The following is a 26713-nucleotide window of genomic DNA, read 5'->3' on the forward strand; positions in this document are numbered from 1 at the left end:
TTTTGCTTTTGTAACTCTTTCTAATTTGTTTTCCCTGTGTGTTCTGTCATCAGATAATGAAGTGTTAGACAAGGATTGTGTCTTCTACTCTGGCTTCCTGTACCTTTTCTTCCCCACCTTCTCCAAATGCACATACACACACTCTACTCTAAATGATTGTACTTCTGACTTTGAAGTTGTAGTTCATGCTCAGGATGAAACGTGAGCGAGTAGGGGTGACAGACTGGTTATTTGAGGTTTCTTTTGCTGTGATTCAGACCAACTTCTTCCTGGTCATTTCTGGAAATGACTCAATCCTTGTAAAAATGTGTTCTACCCCCAAGCCACTGTCATGTTCTTTTCCCTGCTCTATTTCCTCCAACCCTTCTCCTAGTTATGGGTTAAAAGAGGCAGACATAGCAGGAGGGAAAAATCCAAATCAGTAAAAGAGTCAACAAACAATGTTTATTTTCCAAATTTGCCTTTATTCCCATCCATAATTTCCCTGACTGGGAGGTCTTGCTTACATCACTCAATCTCTAGACAGGTTTTCTCAGTGTGGTCCCTTAGTCCCTTATGGAGTTCCAGGTTTGCATTTCTGGACCTCAGCTAAATTAGGACCTGCACAGTGTTCTAGCATACATGGGCTTCCAGGTGGACTCTTTGGAGAGTTGGGTGGGCTTTGGGGACCTGGAGTGTGACCTTCAGAGGGGTGTGACCTTTGGAGCTGATCTGGGGAATTGAGATTTGATGCTGGGGAGCTTGGGATTATGGTTGCACTTGGTGCTGCTTGCTGTACAGTCTTTGTGATAGACTCCCCAGGTTTCTTCTGACTGTCTGGATCATGGGGCTGTCAGGGGTGGAGTAGAAGAGACAGTTATGTTTCAGGTTAGGCCTAGATCATTCCCAATCCATCTCAGAATTCTAGATCCCTTTCTCCCCATTCCATGAACAAAAGGTCAGGTTTCAAATAAGAAGAGTTAAATTTGATACTGTTAACTTCCCCTTGAGATCAGCTCATGCTGTACTGTGTGGACGGGGTGTGAATGGGAGGGTGTGGATAAGATGCCCTTAGCTTATCCCTTCAGGCCTCAGAGGTTGTTTAAGGACTGGATAGGGTAAGACAGAATTGGTTAGAGGTTCCCCCTGCTGGGATTGTGGTAGTATAACATTAGGCATTTTTGAGGTTGAAAAGAAGTGAAGACAACAGGACTGAGGTTAGATGGGAGGAACAGATACCTTGCCTAAGATTTCAGGATGTAGCCCATTGGAGGCCTTGAGCAAATCAGGATATTTCTGTATCCATTTGGTAAGGGAGGCAGCACCAGCAGCTGTACGGGAGGTCAGGGTCACCCGAGCAGGGGGTATCTTCAGAGGCATTTGCCAGGTGCCCATGAAGGAACCCCAAGGACTTGCCTAAAAGGAAAAATGGGATTCCTCAACAGGGCTTCTCACTCCCAGTAACTGACCTATTGGTGGGCTGTTTGTCTTATTTCCATCCTTTACCTTTGGGAATGCATCGTCATGAAACAAGAATGAAAGCATTATTTCCCCACTCTTCCTTTTCTCCCTCTCTCATTTAGGCTACCCTAATTTTTTCATCCGCTTGTCTCTGCTGGCTTAAATTCCACATCCTTAGGTTAAGTTTGGCAGCGTACCCACTGCATAAATGTTATCACCTGAAGGTGTTCATTTTATACAGATGATTCATCCGCTTAAGGAATTCTGGGTGTTAAACACGACCCTGTTCTGTTGGATAAGCTGGCTGGAAGTTTGGGGGCACTCGTGTTACAATGTGAATTAGATTGCACCTTAATTTTCCAAATAGTAGCTGCAGGAGATTGCAAGTCTCCCTGCCCCCTTACTCCAGTTCTGTGCCTCAGTTCTTTACCTTTCAAGATGAGAATGGAGATGAGTATCTCACCTTGGAACGGGGCACTGAAGGCAACAGATGGCCACGATCATTGGCGATAATCTGAGTGTAGCCTTCATGGGAAGAAATCCTCTGGGGTAGAGGTGGGGACAGAAGTGCTTGTGAACATGGAGTGGAAAAGTGGAAGAAAGTATCTGAAGGGCTTTAATTAAGGATTGAGGGAGAGGAGGATATGGGAATTCCAAGAAGGCTGAAAGAAGTTAGGTACCAGTGAATTACATAGAGTGTGACATAAAGAACCAGAAACTGGCATTGTGGTGTGCTGAATGTGGAATACCTCTTTTGTTGGCTTGGCGAGAGACCAGTTCTGCAGATACTTGGGTGAGAAAGCTTTTTCATACTGTGGAGAAAAAGATGAGAAGCCCTATGAGACTCAAAGGCCCCAAGCCCAGGAAATGATAGCTAGGCACAGTTCTTCAGATTTGAAGACCAAAAGCGTGAACAACCATGCTAAGTAAGCTTTAACTTGCTTTAGAGAGGATGTGATTTGTTTCATCTGTGTGCTGTCCAACATGGAGCCACTAGCCACATGTGGCTGTTGAGCGTTGGAAATGTGACTAGTCCAAATTGAGGTGCTTTGTAAGTACAGTTGACCCTTGAACAACATGGGTTTGAACTGTGCACGTTAACTTACAATAAATAAATATGTTTTACAGTACTACATGATCAATAGTTGGTTGAATCTGTGGATGTGGAACCCTGGTTATGGAGGGCCGAATCTAAAGTTATATGTAGATTTTCAACTGTGTGGGAATCTGTACCCTAATCCCTGCCTTGTTCAAGGGTCAACTATATAAAATACAATGGATTTTGAAGACTTAGTACAAAAACGAATGAAACATCTGATTATAACTTAAAATATTGATTAAGTGTTGGAAATAATATTTGGGGCTAAATTATTAAAATTTACTTTATTTCTTTTTAATTTTTTTCACGTAGCTACTAGAAAATTTAAAGTTACATTTGTGACTCACATTATCTTTTTATTGTAGTGCTGGTCTAGACCAGCGGTCAGCAAACTCTGGCCTGGGCCAAATCCATCCTCCTGTCTGTTTTGGGATGGCCTGAGAAAGCTAAGAATTGTTTTTATAGATGAACATTTGCACTTGATTTGATAAAGGGGAACACTAACTTTGTACCCCAATTAACCGAAATATTTTCTCATCCTATAAGAATTTCATGCTTTTCATTAACATTACAAAAAATTGCACTCAGTTATTGTATTTTGAATTTTGTCAAAATTTTATGGAAAAGTGTTTTCTCTCATACCTATATAATATCTCTGATTTTGTCACTCGACTCACAAAGCCTAAAATATTTACTCTCTGGCCCTTTTCAGAAAAAGTTTGCTGACCTCTGGGTTAGGGCCTACAGACTTAACCCAGAGATACCTATTTCTTGTCCTTGGGCCCTCCCTCCCCTGAGGAGCTGAGGAGGTAAAAAAATATTGTCTCAACCCACTCTCAGCTATATATTCAGTCATCAGAATCCTACGGGAGGGGTCAGACCAAAGGTGGAATCTGGAAGGCAAAATTTAACGTTAAAGAAAGAAATGGAAAAGAGTACTTACTTGGTTGGCGCTGTAGTTAGTGGCCATGATCCTGCCACTTCCTCTGTTTACCTGTGTTGCCTGGCAACTGCAAGAAGGCAGACCTTCTCGACTACCTCCCAATTAGCAGGGGCTGCCTTTTCCTTCTTGTTAATCACTTTCTTGGCTGACAGTGCCCCCGATCTTTCCCCTTGAAACTTAGGTTCATTTTCATTTTAGAGATGTGAGGGACAGAGTAAATAAATGTGAGAAAATTGGTTGAATAGTGGCCCAGACTTTTTTCTAGCATAACTTCCCCTGCTTAAGAACTTCCAGGTTGTCTTTGACTGGGGTCTTTAACCACCATAACAAACCATGGAGCCCCAAGAGCTGTGTTCATTGGGCAGTGTGGTGTAATGTATCATAGACTTTAGAGCCAGACACTGGGGTTTGAGTCCTTACTAAACACAGGAACATAGCTGTATGGCATTAAATAACTGATGTCCCTTCACTGAATTTCTATAGTCATTTGTATTGTGGAAATAATAGAACAACTACAGGGTAAATGAGGTGAGGTGAATAAAGTATCTAGATAATGTCATACCATGATAGGTACTCAGTACTGCCAAGACCCTGTTTACGGGGTCCACTACTTCATTTTCTCAGAATAACAAAGGAATGATGTTTTTATTTATTTATTTATTTATTTTAAAAATAAATTTATTTATTTATTTTTGGCTACGTTGGGTCTTTGTTGCTGTGTGCGGGCTTTCTCTAGTTGCGGCGAGCGGGGGCTACTCTTCGTTGTGGTGTGCGGGCTTCTCACTGTGATGGCTTCTCTTGTTGCAGAGCATGGGCTCTAGGCGTGTGGGATTTAGTAGTTGTGGCTCACGGGCTCTCTTAGAGCACAGGCTCAGTAGTTGTGGCGCACGGGCTTACTTGCTCTGTGGCATGTGGGATCTTCCCAGAACCAGGGCTCGAACCCGTGTCCCCTGCATTGGCAGGCGGATTCTTAACCACTGCGCCACTAGGGAAATCCAGGAATGATGTTTTTAAAAGCAGCTGATTCAGATTTGTCCCCAGAAAGAAAAACATATCCTTAGTCCTTAAATGACTCCTGTCTCTTCCATCACTCTCTAGAATCACAGAGCCTAAAAACAAAGGTGCTTGATGTTGGCTGGGATGAGGTGGAATCAGGAGCTGGTGCCAGGAGATTGAGCAGGGATGATGAAAGAAAGCTGTAGTGTGGAAAACATCAGATTTAGAAAATTAAGTGGTGGTGCTATGACACAAACCTAATATTTGTTGGACTAGGAAACCTCTCTGAGACTAATCTAAAATGGTATTATCAGAACCATCTACTGGGTTGTTAGGGAGAAAGTGGAATTGTGTTTTCTGAATTATAAAGTTTATACATAAGGCATTAAAATGAAAGGAAAAAACTAAGAAATAAGTTGTCCAAAGAAATAGATCATTGAGAACCAGGAGAGCATTTTAATGGATGATTGTCAATCCCTTCTCCCTTCCTTCTTCCAAAGTCCTCATCCCAGCCAACACACCAAGTACAAGAACACTCCTACACTTCTAGAGATGGAGGTAAAAACCAGCTCTTGTTTTACAGACTCTGGCAGTTAACAGATGTGCTTATGTGAGGTCTGGAAAGGGGACTCATGTGCTTAGTCCCTGTGGTTCTCATCAGTCTCTAGAGTGATAACATTTTGGTTCCTAAAGCCACAGTGATATTTAAGCAAGCATCATATCTCTTGGAACTTCTGTCTTTAGCTGGTACGCTTTTCTGATAGAGATGTAATGTTATATGATGGCTTCAATTTTATTTTTTTTAATTAGTTTTTGTTTAATTGAAAAAAGTGTACACGGGAAAAAAATTTCACGTTTACGGAAAGGTATTTACTGAAAAGCAAATCTCCATTTGACTTCAACTCCCAGTCTTGCTCCTCAGAGGCAACTACTCTTATTATTTTCTTGTGTCTCCTTCCAGAAATACTCTATACATTCTAAGATTAATGGGAGCAAGTCGTTCACACTGTTTTGTGATTTGCTTTTTTGACTGTCTTGGGGATTTTTTTTTTCATGATAGTATATTATTTCATTTTAGGGTGTACCATCATGTATTTATTTAGTCTCATTTGGATGACCATTGAGGTTATTTCCAGACTTTTGCTGTTACATACATTGCTGCAATGAAAATCTATATCTACATATATATCTTTATGAATATAAAGATATATAGAGAGAAATATGTGTATATATCTTTAGGAACATATGTGATTAGTAGGATAAATTTCTAAAAGTGAAGTGTAAAGTCAAAGGGTTTATGAATTTAGAACATTAGTAGACAATGTCAAATTGCCACTCAAAGACATTGTACCAGTTTATACATCTGCCAACGGTGTATGAGAGTGCTTAGTTCTCCACTCCCTTACCAATGTTTTTCCTGTTTTTGTCAATCTAATAATAAAAACTAATGTAGTTACTTTATGCCAGGCGCAGTCCTAATTGCTTTTTATTATATTTTCTCATTTGATTCTCACAAGAACCCCAGCCTAGGAAACTGGGGCATGCACAGTAAGGAGTAGAACCAGGATTTAATCCCAAGTATTCTGACTCTAAAGTGATCCGTTTTTTTTTTTTTTTTGAGTGATCAGTTTTAACCATTACACTGTATTGCTTCTTAAGCTGTAGGTGAAACATGGTGTATCCTTGTTTTAAACTTTCTTTAATTACAAGGTTTTTTCTTTATGTTTTCTTTCTTTTTTTTCCCCCTGAAAATAGCCTTTCATGTTTTTTGCCATTTGTTATTGAGCTGTTGATCACTTTTATTAATCTATTTGAACTTTATGTATTAAGGAAATCAGCCCTTTTGTCAGTTATGTTGCAAACATTTTCCCCCAGTTTGTCATTTAAATTTATGTAGTCAAACTTATCACCCTTTTTTTCTGTACTTCTGGATCTTATACTTTGAAGGCTTTTTGTAAATTCCAATATTTAAAAAATAATTCACCCCTGGTTTCAGTTTTTATATATAAATTTTTATTCTGTTGGAATTTATTTTGGTGACTAAACTGAAGTCAATCTCCAGATACCTAACTAGTTGTCTTGGCATCATTTATTGAATAAGCCATCTTTTCCCTACTGATTTGAATTGCCACCTTTATTGTGTTCCCTAATATATTTGGGTCTGTTTCTGGATCCTCTAACCCATTGTTCTGCAGGGAGAGGTGACCATTTTAGGTTATTTGTGTCTTTAAAATCCATGGTTCAATCCTGGCTGGGTCCTGTGTGAATTCTCCAATTAGAATTTCACAGACACTAGGAAATTGTAATATAAATAGTAACAGGCAATTTCGAGCTTCTAACAAAATTGTATTGAATATTAGCCTTTCTTCAGATTGACTGGTTGACTTTAGGTACAGCTGTTGTTCTTTCATCGAACCAGATTTAACTCTTTCAAAGTTGGAAGGGCTCATAAAGGCCCCACTCAAAAAATATGCCTCACGATATTTTCATCATTTGATTCAGTTCTCTGATGCCTGAAATTAGACCATTAGGAAATCTTTTATTTGGGTTGAGATCATCTGCCATTGGACTACAAGTTTACTTTGTGTCTATAGGAAGTGTATAAACTACCTAATTGAGGGCAACTACCAACCTGAGCACTGGAGTCAGATTGCCTGGATTAAATTCTGGTTCTGCCTAAATGTGTGACCTTGGACAAGTTACTTGGTCTTTCTGGGTCTGAGAACCCTTATGGTGTGAAACGAGGATAATCTGAGTTTTGAGAGTTAAACATATGTAACATGCCTACTAGGGTACGTGATGCATAGTGAGTGTTCAATAATTTTAGCATTAGTATTAGCTCGAGACTGCCCAGTAAAAAGAAGTACCTATTCAGGTTACCTGAAACAGAAAGGGGGGGAATTTATTATAAAGTTATGGGATATTTATAACAGATTCCAAAAGTAGGAAGTATAGTTTGGGCCTTAAAGGGTACTAGAATCTGGAAGATAGAACATGATCAAGAAGAGGGATTTTTTTTTTCTCCATCTCATTGTTCTCTGCAATGCCTTGTTCTTATTTCTCTGCAAGTCAGCCAGTATGATTGCTTCCTCATTGACAGCCACCATCCTGAGATTACTTGGACTTGTACCTTTCTTGCAACCTAGTAAGAGTCTTACTAATACAATAGGAGGGAATGGGAAGAACAAAAAGAATGCTGGTCAGTTTAAGTGGAAAGAGACCATAGAAGGTAAAGCTTTTGCTTTGAACCAGTGGATCTTCTTTTAAAAAATAGGTAATAACTTTCCCACATTCAGTTATCAGTTTTTTCTGTAGTTTTCCAAGGTTTTGTGCATATTCAAGAATAGATATAATAAATAGAAATATATATTTTATTCATCACCATTACATTTTACACAAATTGTAGCATAACATACTACTTTCATTTTAAGATTAAAAAATATATTTTGAATATGATTAAATATTAGTGCATAAAGAGCTTCCTTGCTTTTTTTATAGCTGCATAGTATACATTAATGATGTATTATAATCAGTTCCCTATTGTTGAACATTTAGTTTGTTTTTAAACTTTTGCTATCACAGTGCAGCAATGGATAACCTTCTGCATATGTTGTTTTGCATTGTGTGAGTATATTTGTAAGACAAATTTATAGAAATGAAATTGTGAAGTCAAAGGATATGTGCAGTTTGATAGATACTGCCATATTGCCTTCTAGAGGTTATATCCCCTCCAGCCACATATCAAGAGTTCTCTGGCAGAACTTGAAGCCTTGATAGATTGATGAGATCTCCAAGTTTGCTTTTATCCCACATCTCTTCCCAGACATTAAAGAGATTCACAGCAACTTCTCCCTCAAAAATCTGCGTTGTTAGGTAAACTACCCCATTTAGTGATTTCTAATTTATAATAGCCAAAAGTTAGCAACCTGAACTTTCAATGTATTTTTCTTCCCATGGCAATTTTTTTTTTCTTTTTCACCATGCAGCTTACAGGATCTTAGTTCCCCAACCAGGGAATGAACCCAGGCCCTCGGCAGTGAAAGCGCAGAGTCCTAACCCCTTGACCGCCAGAGAATTCCCCCCCATGGCAATTTTAAAACCAGAAAAATCATTAGTAACCTCATTAGTAAAAACTTGAGCATCTCATCTATTACATAGTTTGACCAACAGCTCTCCACGTTTTCTTCCAGATAGTTCCAAAGTACCCTGCATGCTAGTTCACTGGGGCAGGTGGTAGTGGGTCTTGGATTGGAGACCTGGCTTTTGCCTGTTTTCCTGAGTTAACAGGATCTTATCCAACCAAGCTACTGGACCAACTTTGAACTATTTACACCTCCCTGTTTTCTATATTCCTTTATAGGAACTGAAGACAGTTCTGTACACAGTAAGCACTGAAGAAATGGATGGCTGCATATATAGACACTATTTCAAAATTTCTCTATATATTACAAATTTTTTATCCTATTTTCTTTCCTTGGAGGAACCTAAGGCTCCCTCTATTGGAGACTGCTATTATGTCTCCCCTCCCATACCCCATAAAAGAAGAATATTGTTGATAAGAACACTTCCTGAGGAATCTAGAGAACAAGCTGTAGACGACCACAGTGACTGAGGAGACATCAGTATCTCTCACTAGTGGAGAGAATTAAATTTATGTTTACTTGAATAACCAAGAATAAACGATGGTTCTAATGGAAAGAGTGTAGTTATGTGATAGCTATGTGCTTTGACGATATACACAGTGGCCGTAAAGTCTGGGAAAAGATACTATTTTGTTCTGTATTGAAATATAATACCAACAAACCATTAATATGTATTCATTTATGTTTCCAGATTTCTTGGCAACCCTGTAAATATAGTACAGATAACAATGAGAGATTAGATATGTGAGGTAGATTAGGTAGTATGTGAGAAGTATCAATAGAATAAGACCTGATTATCATATACAGATATTAACTAAAAATAAAGGATTTGCCTCAAGTTAGGTGCTAGGGGAAAGCAATGGGGGCTGGTGGGGGGAGTGACTGATTAAGAGATTCCTAGATAGTTTCAGTGTTGCTCTATATTAGGAAAAACTCCAGTCCTCCTGTGTTTCTCCTTTACTCTCACACTACTATCTCATTAACAACACTTCTGACACCAGACAAGGGGTTTTTCCCCACATCAAGTAATTCCATGACACCAGCTGGGTGTTCTATAATTTAGCTCAATTCTAATGCTATCTACCTGGAGATAGGATCAGATCCCACAGGTTAAGGGCTCAGTCCCACAAGACTGCCTGCCCCCCTACCCTTCAGATGCCAATTGCATGTCCAGGTTGTTACTTGTGCTTCTGATCAATCAGCTGTAAGTCAGAGGTTCCCATGACCCCCTCCTTGAGTTTAATTAATTTGCTAGAATGGCTCACAGAACTCAACAAAATACTTGAGGATATCTGTGAGGATATGATAAAGAATACTGATGAACATACAGATAGAAGAGATGTTTAGGGAAGGTATGTGGGAAGGGGCATGGAGCTCCCATGTCCTCTCTGGGTCTGCCACTCTCCCTGGACACTCTCCAAACCCTATCTTATTGGGATTTTTCTGGAGGCTTCATCACATAGGCCTGATCAATCGTTAATTCCATTTCTAGCCCCTCTCCCCTCTCCAGAGAATGGGGGATGGAGTTGAAGTCTAAGCTTCTAATCATGACTTGGTCTTTCTGGTGACTAGCTTCCATCCAGGAGCCCACCAATAATCACCTCATTAGAACAAAAGACACACCCACCCCTATTACCCAGGAAATTCCAAGCACTGTGTCAGTAACCAGGGTCAAAGACCAAATGTTAGCACAAAAGATGTTCCTAGTGCTTTTATCACTTAGGTATTTACAAGGGTTTCAGGAGCTCTGTGCCATGAACAAGGGGCAGAGACCAATATATGTATTTTCTATCATCTCACGTGCTCATATAGACAATAGCAAAAGAGACAGACCTTATGTATTGTATAAAAGTATTAGGATAAAGTTAACCATTAGAACAAAAATACAAACTCTTTTAAATACCAGAAGGTATGTTAAAAAAAAAGTTGGGGTGGGGAGAGGAGGAAGCATATGAAATAGATCACATGGTGAGAGACCTACATATATAAAAAAAAATATGTAACTTAAATCAGTAAGGCAGCTGTAAGTCCAGAAATATTGATTGAATCAACAAATATATAAATGGGCTTACCACACCTGTTAAAATGATTTTCACATTGACTACAAAAGCAAATTCCAACACTATGCTGTATAAAAGAAATAATCTAAATTGAAGAGATTCAGGAAGCCTAAAAATAAATGACTAAAAAAGTACCAGAATTATTTTCCTAAATTAAAGCAGGGGTTGCAATTGTAATTATCCAAGAAAGTAGAATTCTGACTAAAATTGTTTAGAAGAGATAAAGAATTTTTAAAATTTATTTATACAGAAAGTTCTTATTAGTTATCCATTTTAAACATTAGTGTATATATGTCAATCCCGATCTCCCAATTCATTCCACCAACCCCTCCCCCTGGCCTCTTGCCCCCTTGGTGTCCATATGTTTGTTCTCTACATCTGTGTCTCAATTTCTGCCCGGCAAACCCATTCATCTGTACGATTTTTCTAGGTTGCACATATATGCGTTAATATATGATATTTGTTTTTCTCTTTCTGACTTACTTCACTCTGTATGACAGTCTCTAGATTCATCCACGTCTCTACACATGACCCAATTTTGTTCCTTTTTATGAGTGAGTAGTACTCCGTTGTACCACATCTTCTTTATCCATTCGTCTGTCAATGGGCATTTAGGTTGCTTCCGTGTCCTAGCTTTGTAAATAGTGCTGCAATGAACATTGGGGTGCATGTGTCTTTTTGAATTATGGTTTTCTCTGGGTATATGCCCAGTAGTGGGATCGCTGGATCATATGGTAATTCTATTTTTAGTTTTTTAAGGAACCTCCATACTATTCTCCATAGTGGCTGTATCAATTTACATACCCACCAACAGTGCAAGAGGGTTCCCTTTTCTCCACACCTCTCCAGCATTTGTTGTTTATGGATTTTCTGATGAAGCCCATTCTAACCGGTGTGAGGTGATACCTCATTGTAGTTTTGATTTGCATTTCTGTAATAATTAGTGATGTTGAGCAGCTTTTCATGTGCTTCTTGGCCATCTATATGTCTTCTTTGGAGAAATGTCTATTTAGGTCTTCTGCTCATTCTTGGATTGGGTTGTTTGTTTTTTAATATTGAGCTGCATGAGCTGTTTATATATTTTGGAGATTAATCCTTTGTCCGTTGATTCATTTGCAAATATTTTCTCCCATTCTGAGGGTTGTCTTTGCATCTTGTTTATAGTTTCTTTTGCTGTGCAAAAGCTTTTAAGTTTCATTAGGTCCCACTTGTTTATTTTTATTTTTTCACTTATTTATTTTTGTTTTTACTCTAGGAGGCTGGTCAAAAAAGATCTTGCTGTGATTTATGTCAGAGTGTTCTTCCTATATTTTCCTCCAAGAGTTTTATAGTGTCCAGTCTTACATTTAGGTCTCTAATCCATTTTGAGTTTATTTTTGTGTATGGTGTTAGGGAATGTTCTAATTTCATTCTTTTACATGTAGCTGTCCAGTTTTCCCAGCACCACTTATTGAAGAGATGGTCTTTTCTCCATTGTATATCCTTGCCTCCTTTGTCATAGATTAGTTGACCATAAGTGCGTGGGTTTATCTCTGGGCTTTCTATCCTGTTCCATTGATCTATATTTCTGTTTTTGTGCCAGTACCATATTGTCTTGATTACTATAGATTTGTAGTATAGTCTGAAGTCAGGGAGTCTGATTGCTCCAGCTCCATTTATTTTCCCTCAAAACTGCTTTGGCTATTCAGGGTCTTTTGTGTTTCCATACAAATTTTAAGACTTTTTGTTCTAGTTCTGTAAAAAATGCTGTTGGTAATTTGATAGGGATTGCACTGAATCTGTAGATTGCTTTGGGTAGTATAGTCATTTTCACAATATTGATTCTTCCAATCCAAGAACATGGTATATCTCTCCATCTGTTTGTATCATCTTTAATGTCTTTCATCAGTGTCTTACAGTATTCTGCATACAGGTCTTTTGTCTCCCTAGGTAGGTTTATCCCTAGGTATTTTATTCTTTTTGTTGCAGTGGTAAATGGGAGTGTTTCCTTAATTTTTCTTTCAGATTTTTCATCATTAGTGTATAGGAATGCAAGAGATTTCTGTGCATTAATTTTGTATCCTGCAACTTTACCAGATTCACTGATTAGCTCTAGTGGTTTTCTGGTGGCATCTTTAGGATTCTCTATGTATAGTATCATGTCATCTGCAAAGAGTGACAGTTTTACTTCTTCTTTTCCAATTTGTAATCCTTTTATTTCTTTTTCTTCTCTGACTGCCGTGGCTAGGACTTGCAAAACTACGTTGAATAATAGTGGTGAGAGTGGACATCCTTGTCTTGTTCCTGATCTTAGAGGAAATGCTTTCAGTTTTCACCCTTGAGAGTGATGTTTGCTGTGGGTTTGTCATATATGGCCTTTATTATGTTGAGGTAGGTTTCCTCTATGCCCACTTTCTGGAGAGTTTTTATCATAAACACATGTTGAATTTTGTCAAAAGCTTTTTCTGCATCTATTGAGATGATCATATGTTTTTTTCCTTCAATTTGTTAATATAGTGTATCACATTGATTGATTTGCATATATTGAAGAATCCTTGCATCCCTGGGATAAATCCCACTTGATCATGGTGTATGATCCTTTAATATGTTGTTGGATTCTGTTTGCTAGTATTTTGTTGAGGATTTTTGCATCTATGTTCATCAGTGTTATGGGTCTGTAATTTTCTTTTTTTGTAGTATCTTTGTCTGGTTTTGGTATCAGGGTGATGGTGGCCTCATAGAATGAGTTTGGGAGTGTTCCTTCCTCTGCAATTTTTTGGAAGAGTTTGAGAAGGATGGGTGTTAGCTCTTCTCTAAATGTTTGATAGAATTCACTGTGAATCCATCTGGTCCTGGACTTTTGTTTGTTGGAAGATTTTTAATCACAGTTTCAATTTCATTACTTGTGATTGGTCTGTTCATATTTTCTGTTTCTTCCTGGTTCAGTCTTGGAAGGTTATACCTTTCTAAGAATTTGTCCATTTCTTCCAGGTTGTCCATTTTTTTGGCATAGAGTTGCTTGTAGTAGTCTCTTAAGATGCTTTGAATTTCTGCAGTGTCTGTTGTAACTTCTCCTTTTTCATTTCTAATTTTATTGATTTGAGTCCTCTCCCTCTTTTTCTTGATGCGTCTAGCTAATGGTTTATCAATTTTGTTTATTTTCTCAAAGAACCAGCTTTTAGTTTTATTGATATTTGTTATGGTTTTCTTTGTTTCTATTTCATTTATTTCTGCTCTGACCTTTTTTATTTTTAAATTAATTAATTAATTTATTTATGGCTGTGTTAGGTCTTCATTGCTGCAGGCGAGCCCTCTCTAGCTGCGCTGAGCAGGGGCCACTCTTTGTGGTGGTGCACGGGCTTCTCACTGTAGTGGCTCCTCCAACTGCAGAGCACGGGCTCCAGGCTCCCAGACTTCAGCAGTTGTGGCATGCAGGCTCAGTAGTTGTGGACTGCAGGCTCCAGAGTGCAGGCCCAGCAGCCATGGTGCACAGTCCTTGTTGCTCCGCAGCATGTGTGATCCTCCCGGACCAAGGCTCGAACCTACATCCCCTGCACTGGCAGGCGGACTCCCAACCACTGCGCCACCAGTGAAGCCCTTTGCTCTGATCCTTATGATTTCTTTCCTTCTGCTAACTTTGGGTTTTGTTTGTTCTTCTTTCTCTAGTCCCTTTAGGTGTAAGGTTAGATTGTTTATTTGAGACTTTTCTTGTTTCTTGAGGTAGGCTTGTATTGCTATAAACTTCCCTCTTGGAACTGCTTTTGCTGCATCCCATAGGTTTTGGATCGTCATGTTTTCATTGTCATTTGTCTCTAGGTATTTTTTAATTTCCTCTGATTTCTTCAGTGATCTCTTGGTTATTTAGTAATGTATTGTTTAGCCTCCATGTGTTTGTGTTTTTTACAGTTTTTTCCCTGTAATTGATTTCTAATCTTATAGCATTGTGGTGAGAAAAGATGCTTGATATGATTTCAGTTTTCTTAAATTTACTGAGACTTGATTTGTGACCCAAGATATGATCCATCCTGGAGAATGTTCCGTGCGCACTTGAGAAGAAAGTGTAATCTGCTGTTTTTGGATGGAATGTCCTATAAGTATCAATTAACTCTATCTGGTCTATTGTGTCATTTAAAGCTTGTGTTTCCTTTATAATTTTCTGTTTGGATGATTTGCCCATTAGTGTAAGTGAGGTGTTAAAGTCTCCCACTATTATTGTGTTATTGTCGAGTTCCTCTTTTATAGCTGTTAGCAGTTGCCTTATGTTTTGCGGTGCTCCTATGTTGGGTGCATATATATTTATAATTGTTATATCTTCTTCTTGGATTGATCCCTTGATCATTATGTAGTGTCCTTTCTTGTCTCTTGTAACATTCTTTATTTTAAAGCCTATTTTATCTGCTGTGAGTATTGCTACTCCAGCTTTCTTTTGATTTCCATTTGCATGGAATATCTTTTTCCATCCCCTCACTTTCAGTCTGTGTGTGTCCCTAAGTCTGAAGTGGGTCTCTTGTAGACAGCATATATATGGGTCTTGTTTTTGTATGCATTCAGCGAGCCTGTGTCTTTTGGTTGGAGCATTTAATCCATTCATGTTTAAGGTAATTATCGATATGTATGTTACTATTACCATTTTCTTAATTGTTATGGGTTTGTTTTTGTAGGCCCTTTTCTTCTCTTGTGTTTCCCACTTAGAAGAGTTCCTTTAGCATTTGTTGTAGAGCTGATTTGGTGGTGCTGAATTCTCTGAGTTTTTGCTTGTCTGTAAAGCTTTTGATTTCTCCATCGAATCTGAATGAGATCCTCGCTGGGCAGAGTAATCTTGGTTGTAGGTTCTTCCCTTTCATCACTTTAAATATATCATGCCACTCCCTTCTGGCTTGTAGAGTTTCTGCTGAGAAATCAGCTGTTAACCTTATGGGAGTTCACTTGTATGTTATTTGTCGTTTTTTCCTCACTGCATTCAATATTTTTTCTTTGTCTTTAATTTTTGCCATTTTGATTACTATGTGTCTCAGCATGTTTCTCCTTTGGTTTAGCCTGTATGGGACTCTCTGTGCTTCCTGGACTTGGGTGGCTATTTCCTTTCTCATGTTAGGGAAGTTTTTGACTATAATCTCTTCAAATATTTTCTCGGGTACTTTTTCTCTCTCTTCTCCTTCTGGGAGCCCATAATGTGAATGTTGTTGTGTTTAATGTTGTCCCAGAGGTCTCTTAGGCTGTCTTCATTTCTTTTCATTCTTTTTTCTTTATTCTGTTCCACAGCAGTGAATTCCACCGTTCTGTCTTCCAGGTCACTTATCCGTTCTTCTGCCTCAGTTATTCTGCTATTGATTACTTCTAGTGTATTTTTCATTTCAGTTATTGTATTGTTCATTTTTGTCTGTTTGTTCTTTAATTCTTCTAGGTCTTTGTTAAACATTTCTTGCATCTTCTCTATCTTTGCCTCCATTCTTTTTCCAAGGTCCTGGATCATCCTCACTATCATTATTCTGAATTCTGTTTCTTGAAGGTTGCCTATCTCCATTTCATTTAGTTGTTTTTCTGGGGTTTTATCTTGTTCCTTCATCTGGTACACAGCCCTCTCTGCTTTTTCATCTTGTTTATCTTTCTGTGAATGTGGTTTTTGTTCCACAGGCTGCAGAATTCGAGATAAAGAAATTTTTACCACGATTAAAAAAAGAGAAAGAATTACACTTAATATGGAAGAAATAGAAGCACATTAATAATAGGAGACTTTAACAAATCAGATCTAGAGAGATAAAGTGAACAAGAAATTAGTACAGATACAGACAACCTAAACAACATAATAAATAAGATAGATTTAATATATATTAAACTCTGAACCTTGATAATAGAGAATATGGCTTTCCTCCCCCCCAAATGCATAGGATTCACAAATATCACAAAAATGTGGCACATTCACAACTTAGGCCACAGAAAAAATCTCAATAAATTCCAATTTGAATTTCCAAATGGGAAATTTAAAAACTTGCTGTTAACCACTTCTGGGTCAAAGGAGAAATGCAAAACCAATCGAAAATGTTAATAATGAAAATAAGAATCTATGGGAAATAGTTAAAACAGCTATCAGAGATTTAATATTAAATGAATAGAAGTTAAAAAGCAAATATAAATGAACATTATGACTCAAAAAACTAGGGAGAAAAAAGAACAAGGCAAACTAACACACCATTGTAAAGCAATTATCCTCCAATAAAGATGTAAAAAAAAAAAAAAAAAGAGACATCAGTCATATCAAACTGAACATGGCCAAAGGAAGGAACTAGAAAATAACAGAGAAATGATTGTATCTTCAGCAAGACAATGACATGGGGAAAAAAAGGAGGACTGTTTTTAATTAAAAGAGATATAAGAACTAACCACAGTATGAATATTGCTGGATCCTGATTCTAATTAAATGTATAAAGACATTTAGAGAAATCTGAATATGGAGTGGCTATTGGATGGTACTGATGGATAATGATGGATGATACAGGTAGATAATGATCTTATTTTTAGAGATGTACCGTGAAGAGTTTAGGATTGTGATGTCTGAGGTTTGCTTTAAAGTACTTCAGGAAAATTTTTTTTAAAAGGATAGATGAAGCAACTGTGGCAATATATTGATAAATATTCAATCTGGACAGGGATATATACAAATTCATTTACACTATTCAACTTTTATGTATGTTTGAAAATTTTCATAATAAAGTGTTTTTTTTAAATAAAAAAAAAGGCAAACCAATGTCAGGAAAGGAAAGAAATTAGTAAAAGAAAGGCAGTGTTAATGGGTTTGAAAACTACAACAACAAAAAGTAGAACTTTTAAAACTGGAAATTAAAATTCTCTTTTAAAATAAATAAATCCAAAACTGTTTCTTTGAAAAAATTAAATTGATAACTTCTTAACTAAACTACTCAAAATAAAGGGGGGCGGGGAAGACAGTACAAATAGATAATGTTAGAAAGAAAGAGACACAGAAAAGAAAAATTTTTATCTATTCTGTGTAAATATGTTTGAAAATCTACATTAAATGTATAATGTTGTATAAAACCCCAATTTAACAGAATTGACCCCTGTGGAGACAGAGTAAAAACATATCATTTAATATAAAAGAATTAGAGAAAATGGTTAGAGTTACCCCACAAAACAAAACAGATCCAGATAGTTTCATAGAATATATTATCAAATTTAAAAAAATAAATCCTTAACTTTCTAAGCTATTTTAGAGCATGGCAAAAGAAGGAAAATTCGCAAATTCACTTTATGAAGTGGGTGTAACGTTGATTCCCAAACTTGAATTTTGGAACCATGACAAAGACTAAACAAAAAGCACTCTAGATCAACTTCACTTATTAATATTGATACAAAAATCTTATATAAAATATTAGTAAGCAGAATCCAATAGTATGTTAAGAAAATTGTATCATGACCAAGTGGATAATACTCTATGGATGCAAAGATGGAGAGTCAAAGGAAGTACGTTAATATAGTTTATCATATTAATTGATCCAAGGTAAAAAAAATGCTCATCTCCACAGATGCATTGATAAATTTTAATACATAACACCACCACCAAAAAGTAAAAAGACAACTGGGGGAAAAAGTTATACCACAGGCAAAGAGTTAGCATCCTTGATAAAAACAACAGGGACTTCCCTGGTGGTCCAGTAGGTAAGACTCCACGCTCCCAATGCAGGGGGCCCAGGTTCGATCCCTGGTCAGGCAACTAGATCCCACATGCCACAACTAAGAGTCCACATGCCAGAACTAAGAAGCCCAAACACTGCAACGAAGATCCTGCGTGCCACAACTAAGACCCGGCACAGCCAAAATAAATAAATAAAGAAAGAAATAAATGTTAAAACAAACAACAACAAAACTTCTAAAAATACAGAAGAAAAAGACTAATAACCCTATAGAAAACTGGTTATAATGGGGCATGTCACAGAGAAAGACATACAAATTGCTGTTAACCATATGAAAATTGTTCAGTATTGCTCATAATTTTAGAAATATTGAAATTAAAACTGCATGGAGATACCACATTTTACCCACGAGACTGCATAAATCTAAAAGTTTGATAACGTACTCTGTTGGTCAGTCTATGAGGAAACAGGCATTCTAATATGTTGAGTATGGAAATGTAAAATGGTACAACCTCCACGATGGAGACTTTGGCAGTATCTAGCTAGCACAGTTATCAATGCCTTTTGATTAAGCAATTCCATTTTTAGAAATCTATCCCAAAGATACTCTAGCAAAAATATGAAAAGTGTCAACTATTATATGCAGCATTATTTGTAATAGCTACAGACTGGAAACAACTCAACTGTCAGTAATATGGTATCTCCACACAGTGGAGTACTACACAGCTGTGAAAAGCAGTGAGGAAGATGCTGCTGTGGAATGATCTCCAGGAAATACTTTAAAGTGAATAAAGCAAGGTGTAGGACATGTGAATAGTGTGCTACTGTTTATATTAAAAAGGAGATATAAATTATATGTGTTTCTAATAGAAAAATGATGGAAAAATAAGTGGTATGATTAGTGATTACCTTTAGGTAGAGAGGAGAAATAATGCAGAAAAGATAGGGGTAGAAGATAAACTTCTTTGAATATACCTTGTTTTGCAGAGTTGATTTTAGAACCATGTAAATATAATTATAAAATTATAATTATAATTATATTATATTTATAATTATAAATATAATTATAAAATTATAATTATAATATAATTATAAAATTAAGATTAAAAAAAGGTAATTCCTAAAATAAAAAACAAATGAATTCTCATTATTTTCACAACAGTTTTCTTTTTACAGAGATAATTGGCTAAATACAACAGCTATATAAATGAGTTAATACCTAAACAGCTATACTAAACAGCTATATAAATGAGTTAATACCTCTACTACTAAACGTCACAAATTTCATAACCAGTTTTCTTTCTTAAGACTAAGTCTCCCTCTAGTGGAGATTAGTTTTACAACCAGTCCCCTACCCCCTACACTACAAAGGAAGAAATCTTTTGCCCATTGTCTCCTGCCACCAAATCCTTAAATTACATAAGTGTTAGAGTCATGAGGAGGAGGATGTGGTGGAAGATATTGAGCAATGGGATAGCAAAGAGTCAGGGACAGAGTCAAGTTTTAAAAAGAAGTGGGGGGGAGGAGAGACTCTAAGAGCCAAGAAAATTTGGTTGTTCAACCCAGAATGGGGAAGGAACTCCAACTTCCTGTTGTTGGAGGATTGCCACCACCTCTGCGCAGAAAGATTTGATTAATATGTCAGTGTCGCTGTGTACTCAGGGAAATAGCTCCCCCTAAGGCATTGCTTTAGGGAGAAACCTGGGTGAGAAATAGTGGTGAGTAGATGAAGAGTGATGGGAGTCAATTCCAGGCATCTTTCCCATCCCTCAGGACTCTCCCAGAGTCCCGCTGACCCTTGAGGTCAGATGCATGAAAGCTTTGCCTCCTTGGAAACTGATCATGGGGAAAGGTACTGGCACGGTCTCTTCAGTTCCTGGTAGGGAGAGGAGAGTCAGAGACTGGCCCACATTAGTGGTTGCATAAGGCTGAGGAGGGACCTGAGGGTGATGGCAACTTGCTACAGGATTTCTTTCAGGGACGAGGAAAATTTTCTAAGGTTGTGGTGATATTTGCACAACTCTGTGAATATACTAAAAGTCAATGAAGTGTGCCCTTGAAATGAGTGAATTGTATGGTCTATAAATTATATCTCAATAAATCTGTTACCAAATAAATAAATAAGTAAATGTCCCCCCCCTACCCCCACCAGATCTAACTCCTTAATTCAGTTCTGGGGGCCTGCTCTTCTACATATCTAGCCTAAGAATACTGTCCAGGAAATTACTCATTTGAATGACTATTTCAGCCAATTCCCACACCTTTCTTTGTTCTGCCTTCACTTCCTCCCTTTAAAAGGTGAATTGAAATCCTAGATGGAAAAAATTGTCCTAACTAGGTGTGGTGACACTTCCTGTGGGCAAAATGTAAGAAACATGTTGCTAAAGGCCAAAGTTCTTAATATAACAATAAGTAATGTGAACGTTATACAATGAAATATTATCAGCCTTAAAAAAGCATGAAATTCTGACATGCTACAACATTTGGATGAACCTTGAAGACATTATGCTAAATGAAATAAGCCTGTTACAAAAAGACAAATACTGAATGATTTATTTATATGAGGTACCTGTACTTAGAGTGATCAAACATCATAGAGGCAGAAAGTAGAATTCTACTGGGGGTGGCAGGGGAGATGGGGAGTTATTGCTTAATAGGTACAGAGTTTCAGTTTTGCAAGATGAAAAAAATTCTGGAAATAGACAAGGGTGTTGGTCATATAACAATATGAATGTACTTAATATGACTGAACTGTACACTTAAAAAGGGTTAAGATGGTAAATTTTATATGTATTTTACCACAATAAGAAAAAAAATTTTTTTAAGTGTTGTGTAATGTGAACTTCACTGAAGACTGCCAAGTAATGAAAATAGGTACCGATGATGCTAGGATAAGATCTCGTCTCATTTTAACAAGTACCAAGAGGAACACCAGAGCTCTCCAGAGTTCTGTGTCCCTCCTTGTTACATACAGAAATCACTCAATCATCATTCACACCTCTTCTCTGAGAACATATTGCCTCAGACCACTCCCAAATTTTACCCTCTCCTTCTTTGTTTGTCAGAAATAAGGCACAGAGTCAGTAATTTCCTAAAAAGTCTAGATCAGAGTTTTTATTCTCACAGTTATCAAAATTTTTTGAGCAATTAAAGTAAAGCCAAAGTTTTTAAACTTATTTTTGCAATAGCCCCTTGTAAAATGAGAATAATATTAGTACATTTTATATATGAGAAAACTAAAACATAGGAAGGTTAAATAATTTGTCCAAGATGCACAGCCAGTAAGTTGCAGAACCAGTTTTCAAACTCCCAAACTGACCTGTTCCTGAAAGTCCAGACCCTAAAATCTGAAATCTCGAGCCCTCATTTAATCTGATTGGATAAGTGAAACAAAACAAGTTTCTCCTGTGGGAAGTCTCAGATGTTTAACTTCCAAGCGTACATTAAAACTCTTCTGTAGTGGAAAGGGGATATAATATACACCATTTCCTCAACTTATTTGACCACTGGACTAATTTTTCATGGAGCATCTCAAGGAATTTTCTTAGCTGAAATTTTGCAAAACTTTACATGTAATACAGAATATTGTTTTTGTATTTTTCAACTACTTTAAGAGAATATTTGAATTACTTTCTCTCATTTGGAAAAATTTTTAAATTGAGATATTGAGAAACTTAATGATTTGCCTAAGGCCATAACCAGTTAATACTGGAGCTGTAATTAGACTCTAGGTCTTCTGGCCACAATTTCAGGGATTTTTTTTTTTTTAATTATAGAAGGAATATATTCACATTGTAGAAAATCAAACAAATCAAACAGAGATATGCAAAGACTCCCCCTCCGCCACCCCCCAGCATTCCAACCTCATCTTCCTTGGGGAAAAAACTATTCTAGTTAAAGTAGATTTGGCTGCAAGTGACAGAAAATCTAAAATAAGTACCTTAAAAATATAGAGAGGTTTATTTTGCTCCCATGAAAATGTCCAGAGGTATGCAGTCCTGGGTTGTTAGAGGAGCTCTGCTGCTTGAAGACCTCAGGGTCTTAGATTCCTTCCAGCTCCATCCCAAGGGTGGAACCCTGATTCTCATAATCCAAGATGGCAGTAGTTCCAAAGGGCACGCAGCAGCTGTCTTTTATTTATTTATTTATTTATTTATTTATTTATTTATTTATTTATTTATTTATTTATTTTGCGGTACGCGGGCCTCTCACTGTTGTGGCTTCTCCCGTTGCGGAGCACAGGCTCCGGACGCGCAGGCTCAGCGGCCATGAGCTTACCCGGACTGGGGCACGAACACGTGTCCCCTGCATCGGCAGGCGGACTCTCAACCAGTGCGCCACTAGGGAAGCTCAGCAGCTGTCTTTTAAGGAATGATACTTGAAGCTGTCACACAAAGATATTTCCATTTTCATCTCATTGGCCTGAACTTAGTCACTGACCATAGCTCGCTGCAAATATAGCAGGCTAGGAAAAATACAGTTTTTATTCTGAGAGGTTATATGCCCAACTAAAAATTACATTACTAGAAGAAGTGGGAGAAATTATGTCAGGGAACTGTTTCTGAAACTAAATAATCGTCAGCACTTGTTATGCATCCTTTCAGATTGTTTTCTTGTACTATACACATTACTCTGCAACTGGCCTTTTTCATTTAATGTATCACTGAGGTATCAGAGTCCTCAGCTAAAAGAAATACAAATCAACTCTGGCTAATTCAGCGGAAAAATAACTTATTAAAGGACATTGGGTAGTTCATACGATTTCTAGGGAGATAGAGAATTAGACTTGGATTTTAAGTTATTCCTGTTAGTCCTGACGAATTAGTACCCTGAGCTGCCACTGCCACTGGGCACGAACACTGCGGCTTGCATATCTGACTTACTCTGCCCTCTGCCCTGGCTCCATGGGCATACGACCTATGCAGTCCCATAGGGCCCTGCACTGAGAAAGGCTGTGACCTGGGTTTGTCTGTTGTTCCTGTCTTGAAATTCTTAATAATTTTTGAACAAGCGGCCCCACATTTTTATTTTGCACTGGCTCTCAGTTGATCATTTGGCCCATCTTGGGTGTTTGTTAAGTCACAGCACGCACTCAAATGATGGACAGATGTAGGTCCAAAACCAAAATTAATCTTCCTATTTCCCATTCCGATTCACATTTGTTCTCCAGTTTTACGTCTTAAGACTAAGACTCTTTCTAGTGCAGACCAATATTTTGACATAAGTAGTGGCTCACAATTTACTCATTACATTCAGATATGCATGGGAAAAAATGTAGCCTATTTTATAATTGATCTAACCTGTTCTTAAACCTCTATCCTACAAGATGTGGAGAAATGGGGGGAAATTTAACTGCCCAGTTAAGGATCTCTAAGTTTTTTCTTGTTTAAGTTGTGGTGGTGATTGTGTTTCCAAAGATGACAACAATATGTCCCATCCCGTAAGCTGTTTTGAAATGTGACCTGGACAATTACCCTACAAGAGGTAGAGTCTATTTCCGCTCTCTACGAATCTGGGAACTGCTGATATGTAAGTTCCAGGGTGGAGACTTAACAGATCTGTAGCTTCTGCCCGCCTTGGTTGGGAACATTCCCTCTTGCTAGTCTGTGCCATGTAAGAAGACCAGTTACTTTGTCAGAGATAAAGGCCATGTGGAGAAAGGCCTAAGGCTATCTTGATCATTCTAGTTCCAGCCAAATTCCCATCTGAGCCCCTGCCAACCGACAGAACCATAGAAATAATAAATTGTTATTTTAAGGCACTAAATTTTGAGGCGGTTTTACAGAAATAGATAACAAAACATGGTATTTGGGGGTTAACTCAGTCCCTATAGGAAGATGCTTGGTCTTTCATCATTCCTCTTAATTTTTCAACAGGGTTGCAGCTAGATATTCCATACCACATGCTCTTAAACGTGATGCTGACACTTCCACTGAGGAGTCTGTATTCTCTCCTCTTGAATTTGGGTGGGCCTATGACTAAGGTGGAAGTGACACAGAGCCAAAGGTGACAGCTTCTGCTTGGTCCTCTTGGGATGCCACATCTTGGAGTCCAGCCACCTTGGATCTGAGGAAGCAGAGAGACCTCATGGAGAGTCCACTTGTAGGTGCTGCTGCTGACAGCCTCAGCTGAGATCCCAGCCGACAGCCAGCATAACATCCAGACATTTGAATGAGCAGCTCCACATGATTCCAGCCCCCAGCCGTCAAGTCACCTCTGCCCTCCAAGTCTTCCCAGCTGAAGTCCCAGAGATTTTAAGCAGAAACAAACTGTCCCCAACATACCCTTTCCAAATTCTTGACTCTGGAGTCGTTTGTTACACAGCAGTAGATAACGAGAACACTCTCTTATTCTCCTCAAGGTGGCATCTAGGTGAAGGTGGACCTACCATGACCTTGAGGTAGCAGAAAAGGAAGGCAACCCTGTGGCTGGCAGCTGGCACCTTACTGCTCTCAGATGTGTTGGGCTGGCCTTGTCCCTGGGTGCCATGTGCTAAGTTGCAGCTATTTCTGTTGGGCCTTTTGCAATCCTGACATTAATTGCTCAAGTCCATTGACCCATCCCATTCATTTGCCTCTAGCTGCAAAGTCTCTGCCCAGTAAGCTGTTTTGTCTCATTCCCAGACTTCTACAAAAGACATTTGTTCTAATCTAGGTGTCTTCCCTTGGAAGGAGATGGGAGTTAAATCTATTCAGAATATATTCCTCTCTCCTCCACCCCCCACCAGCGACTCCCAGTGTGACTGTATTAGACCAGATGGTGGGTCAAGTTCTCACCTTCTACTCTTAGGGGTTTTTTGTTTGTTTTATTTTGTTTTTTTAATCCATTCCTCAGGAGTGGGAGTCTCAGAGTCCCTTCCAGCACTAGCCCCACCTTCAGGGTTTCATTAGAATATTTGGGAGTGTTCTGCAAGGGGTGTAGGCAGGAGCAGCTGTGTTTAAGGTAGCAAGAAGTACTGCTGGCACCCCAACCTCAGTTTCCTGCAGTTTCCCCACTGCCTCACCTTGTTGTCAGAAACCAGGCAATTCACCTCTTCCATGGTAGGGCTGGGGCTCACATTCTCTTGTTTGACTTGGACCTCACAGCTGCTCCCTCCAAGGACTCCAAGACAAAGTACACTCTTTATAGGCCTGGTCTCAAGTGATGCTCTGATTTAAAAAGGGATTTGTGGACAATCAGTACAAATGACCTGGGTTTGCGTCAAAATCCATCACTAGAATGGGAACTCAGGCATATGTCTTTACAACTTTATTTCCTCATCTGTAACATTTTGATGATTATCTCATAAGATTGTTAAAATGATTGACATTGTAAACTACTGTGATACAAAGTAAATGTAAAACAAATGTTAGCCATTATGATTAGAAAGTGTATGATTAGCACGTTATGATTAGAAAGTGTATATTAGCACGTTAAAAACTCCGAAAGCTATTTAATTAGAGAACTGCTGAACTCTGTTGAACCAGAATTTTCCTGGTTAATACGTCCACAGGAACACTTTTAAATAGCACACCTATAATTGGGATTAGGTGGAGATGGAGGGGCTGGGGAGAACGGGAACACACCCGGCTGGAACACGCACATGACTATGAAGTGTTCAGATCTATGGGATCGCCACTCTCCTCGGAGCAATGACAAGGCCCGGTCATTTCCAGCTCCTGGGGCCGAAGTGGGGACGCCAACAGGAGGCTGCCTGCGCTGTGCTCCACTTCCCTCCCACCGATGTGTGGCCGGTATCGTGTCACGTTGCTCCCATTGTCGGGAACCGATCAACACTTCCCAGGTTTCCGGTCCTGACTCAGGCCTGACTTGCGGGAAGGCTCCCCGCTGCGGTTGCACTGGGAGGAGCGGGGGCGGGGCCGCCCGCGGGCGTGACGGCGGGCAGGGGGCGGGGACGTCCGAGGGCTGCGGCCAATCGGCCTTCTCAGACTTCCGGGAAACCCTGGCGCGCCTTTTCTCTAGGCCTCAGATTTCCGGCCTTGAAACAGGTTTCTCGGGTTGTACAGTTAAGCCGAAGGTGGCCTTTGTGTAGGGTTCGTGACCCGGAGACGGTCTCTCAGGAGCCCGGATTTCAGGTGTGTCTGGGGACCCCTGGGCGTCTCGGTTGACTCGCGCGCTGCCCAGTTGTTGGCGCTCGGAGTCTGCGGAAAACGAGGAAGGAGGGGTTAGGTGCAGCCTGGACGCCCCCAGGAGTAAGAAGGCGAAATCACGCGACGAATTAATTTTTGGAGATATTCGCGTTTTTATTGTTTAGTTAATGTGTCCATATCTTCTTTGTTTTTGTAATGAAAACTTATAATCTCGTCTTTGCCTAACTAGATTGCTCTTTTCTCATATTACGTGTTTTTTATTTTACCATGTTTGAATTCGTCTGCCCCCTCCAGAAAAATGTCCACTGACATTTT

General features: G+C 38.7%; 1 protein-coding gene across 1 annotated transcript; it reads right to left on the minus strand.

The window, feature by feature from the left end:
• Positions 1-515: 515 nt before the first annotated feature.
• Positions 516-26710, minus strand: CFAP126 (cilia and flagella associated protein 126). The gene is made up of 7 exons (XM_067710724.1): positions 26665-26710; positions 26287-26449; positions 25936-26057; positions 2190-2257; positions 1904-1984; positions 1219-1395; positions 516-829 (listed from the first exon to the last, which is right to left on the minus strand). Exons 1-7 carry the CDS (start codon positions 26708-26710, stop codon positions 554-556), a joined length of 933 nt encoding a protein of 310 aa, XP_067566825.1. The 3' UTR covers positions 516-553.
• Between the last annotated feature and the right edge of the window lie 3 nt (positions 26711-26713).

This window comes from Pseudorca crassidens, chromosome 2 (genome assembly GCF_039906515.1).
Source record: "Pseudorca crassidens isolate mPseCra1 chromosome 2, mPseCra1.hap1, whole genome shotgun sequence".
Taxonomy (NCBI): Eukaryota; Metazoa; Chordata; class Mammalia; order Artiodactyla; family Delphinidae; genus Pseudorca; species Pseudorca crassidens.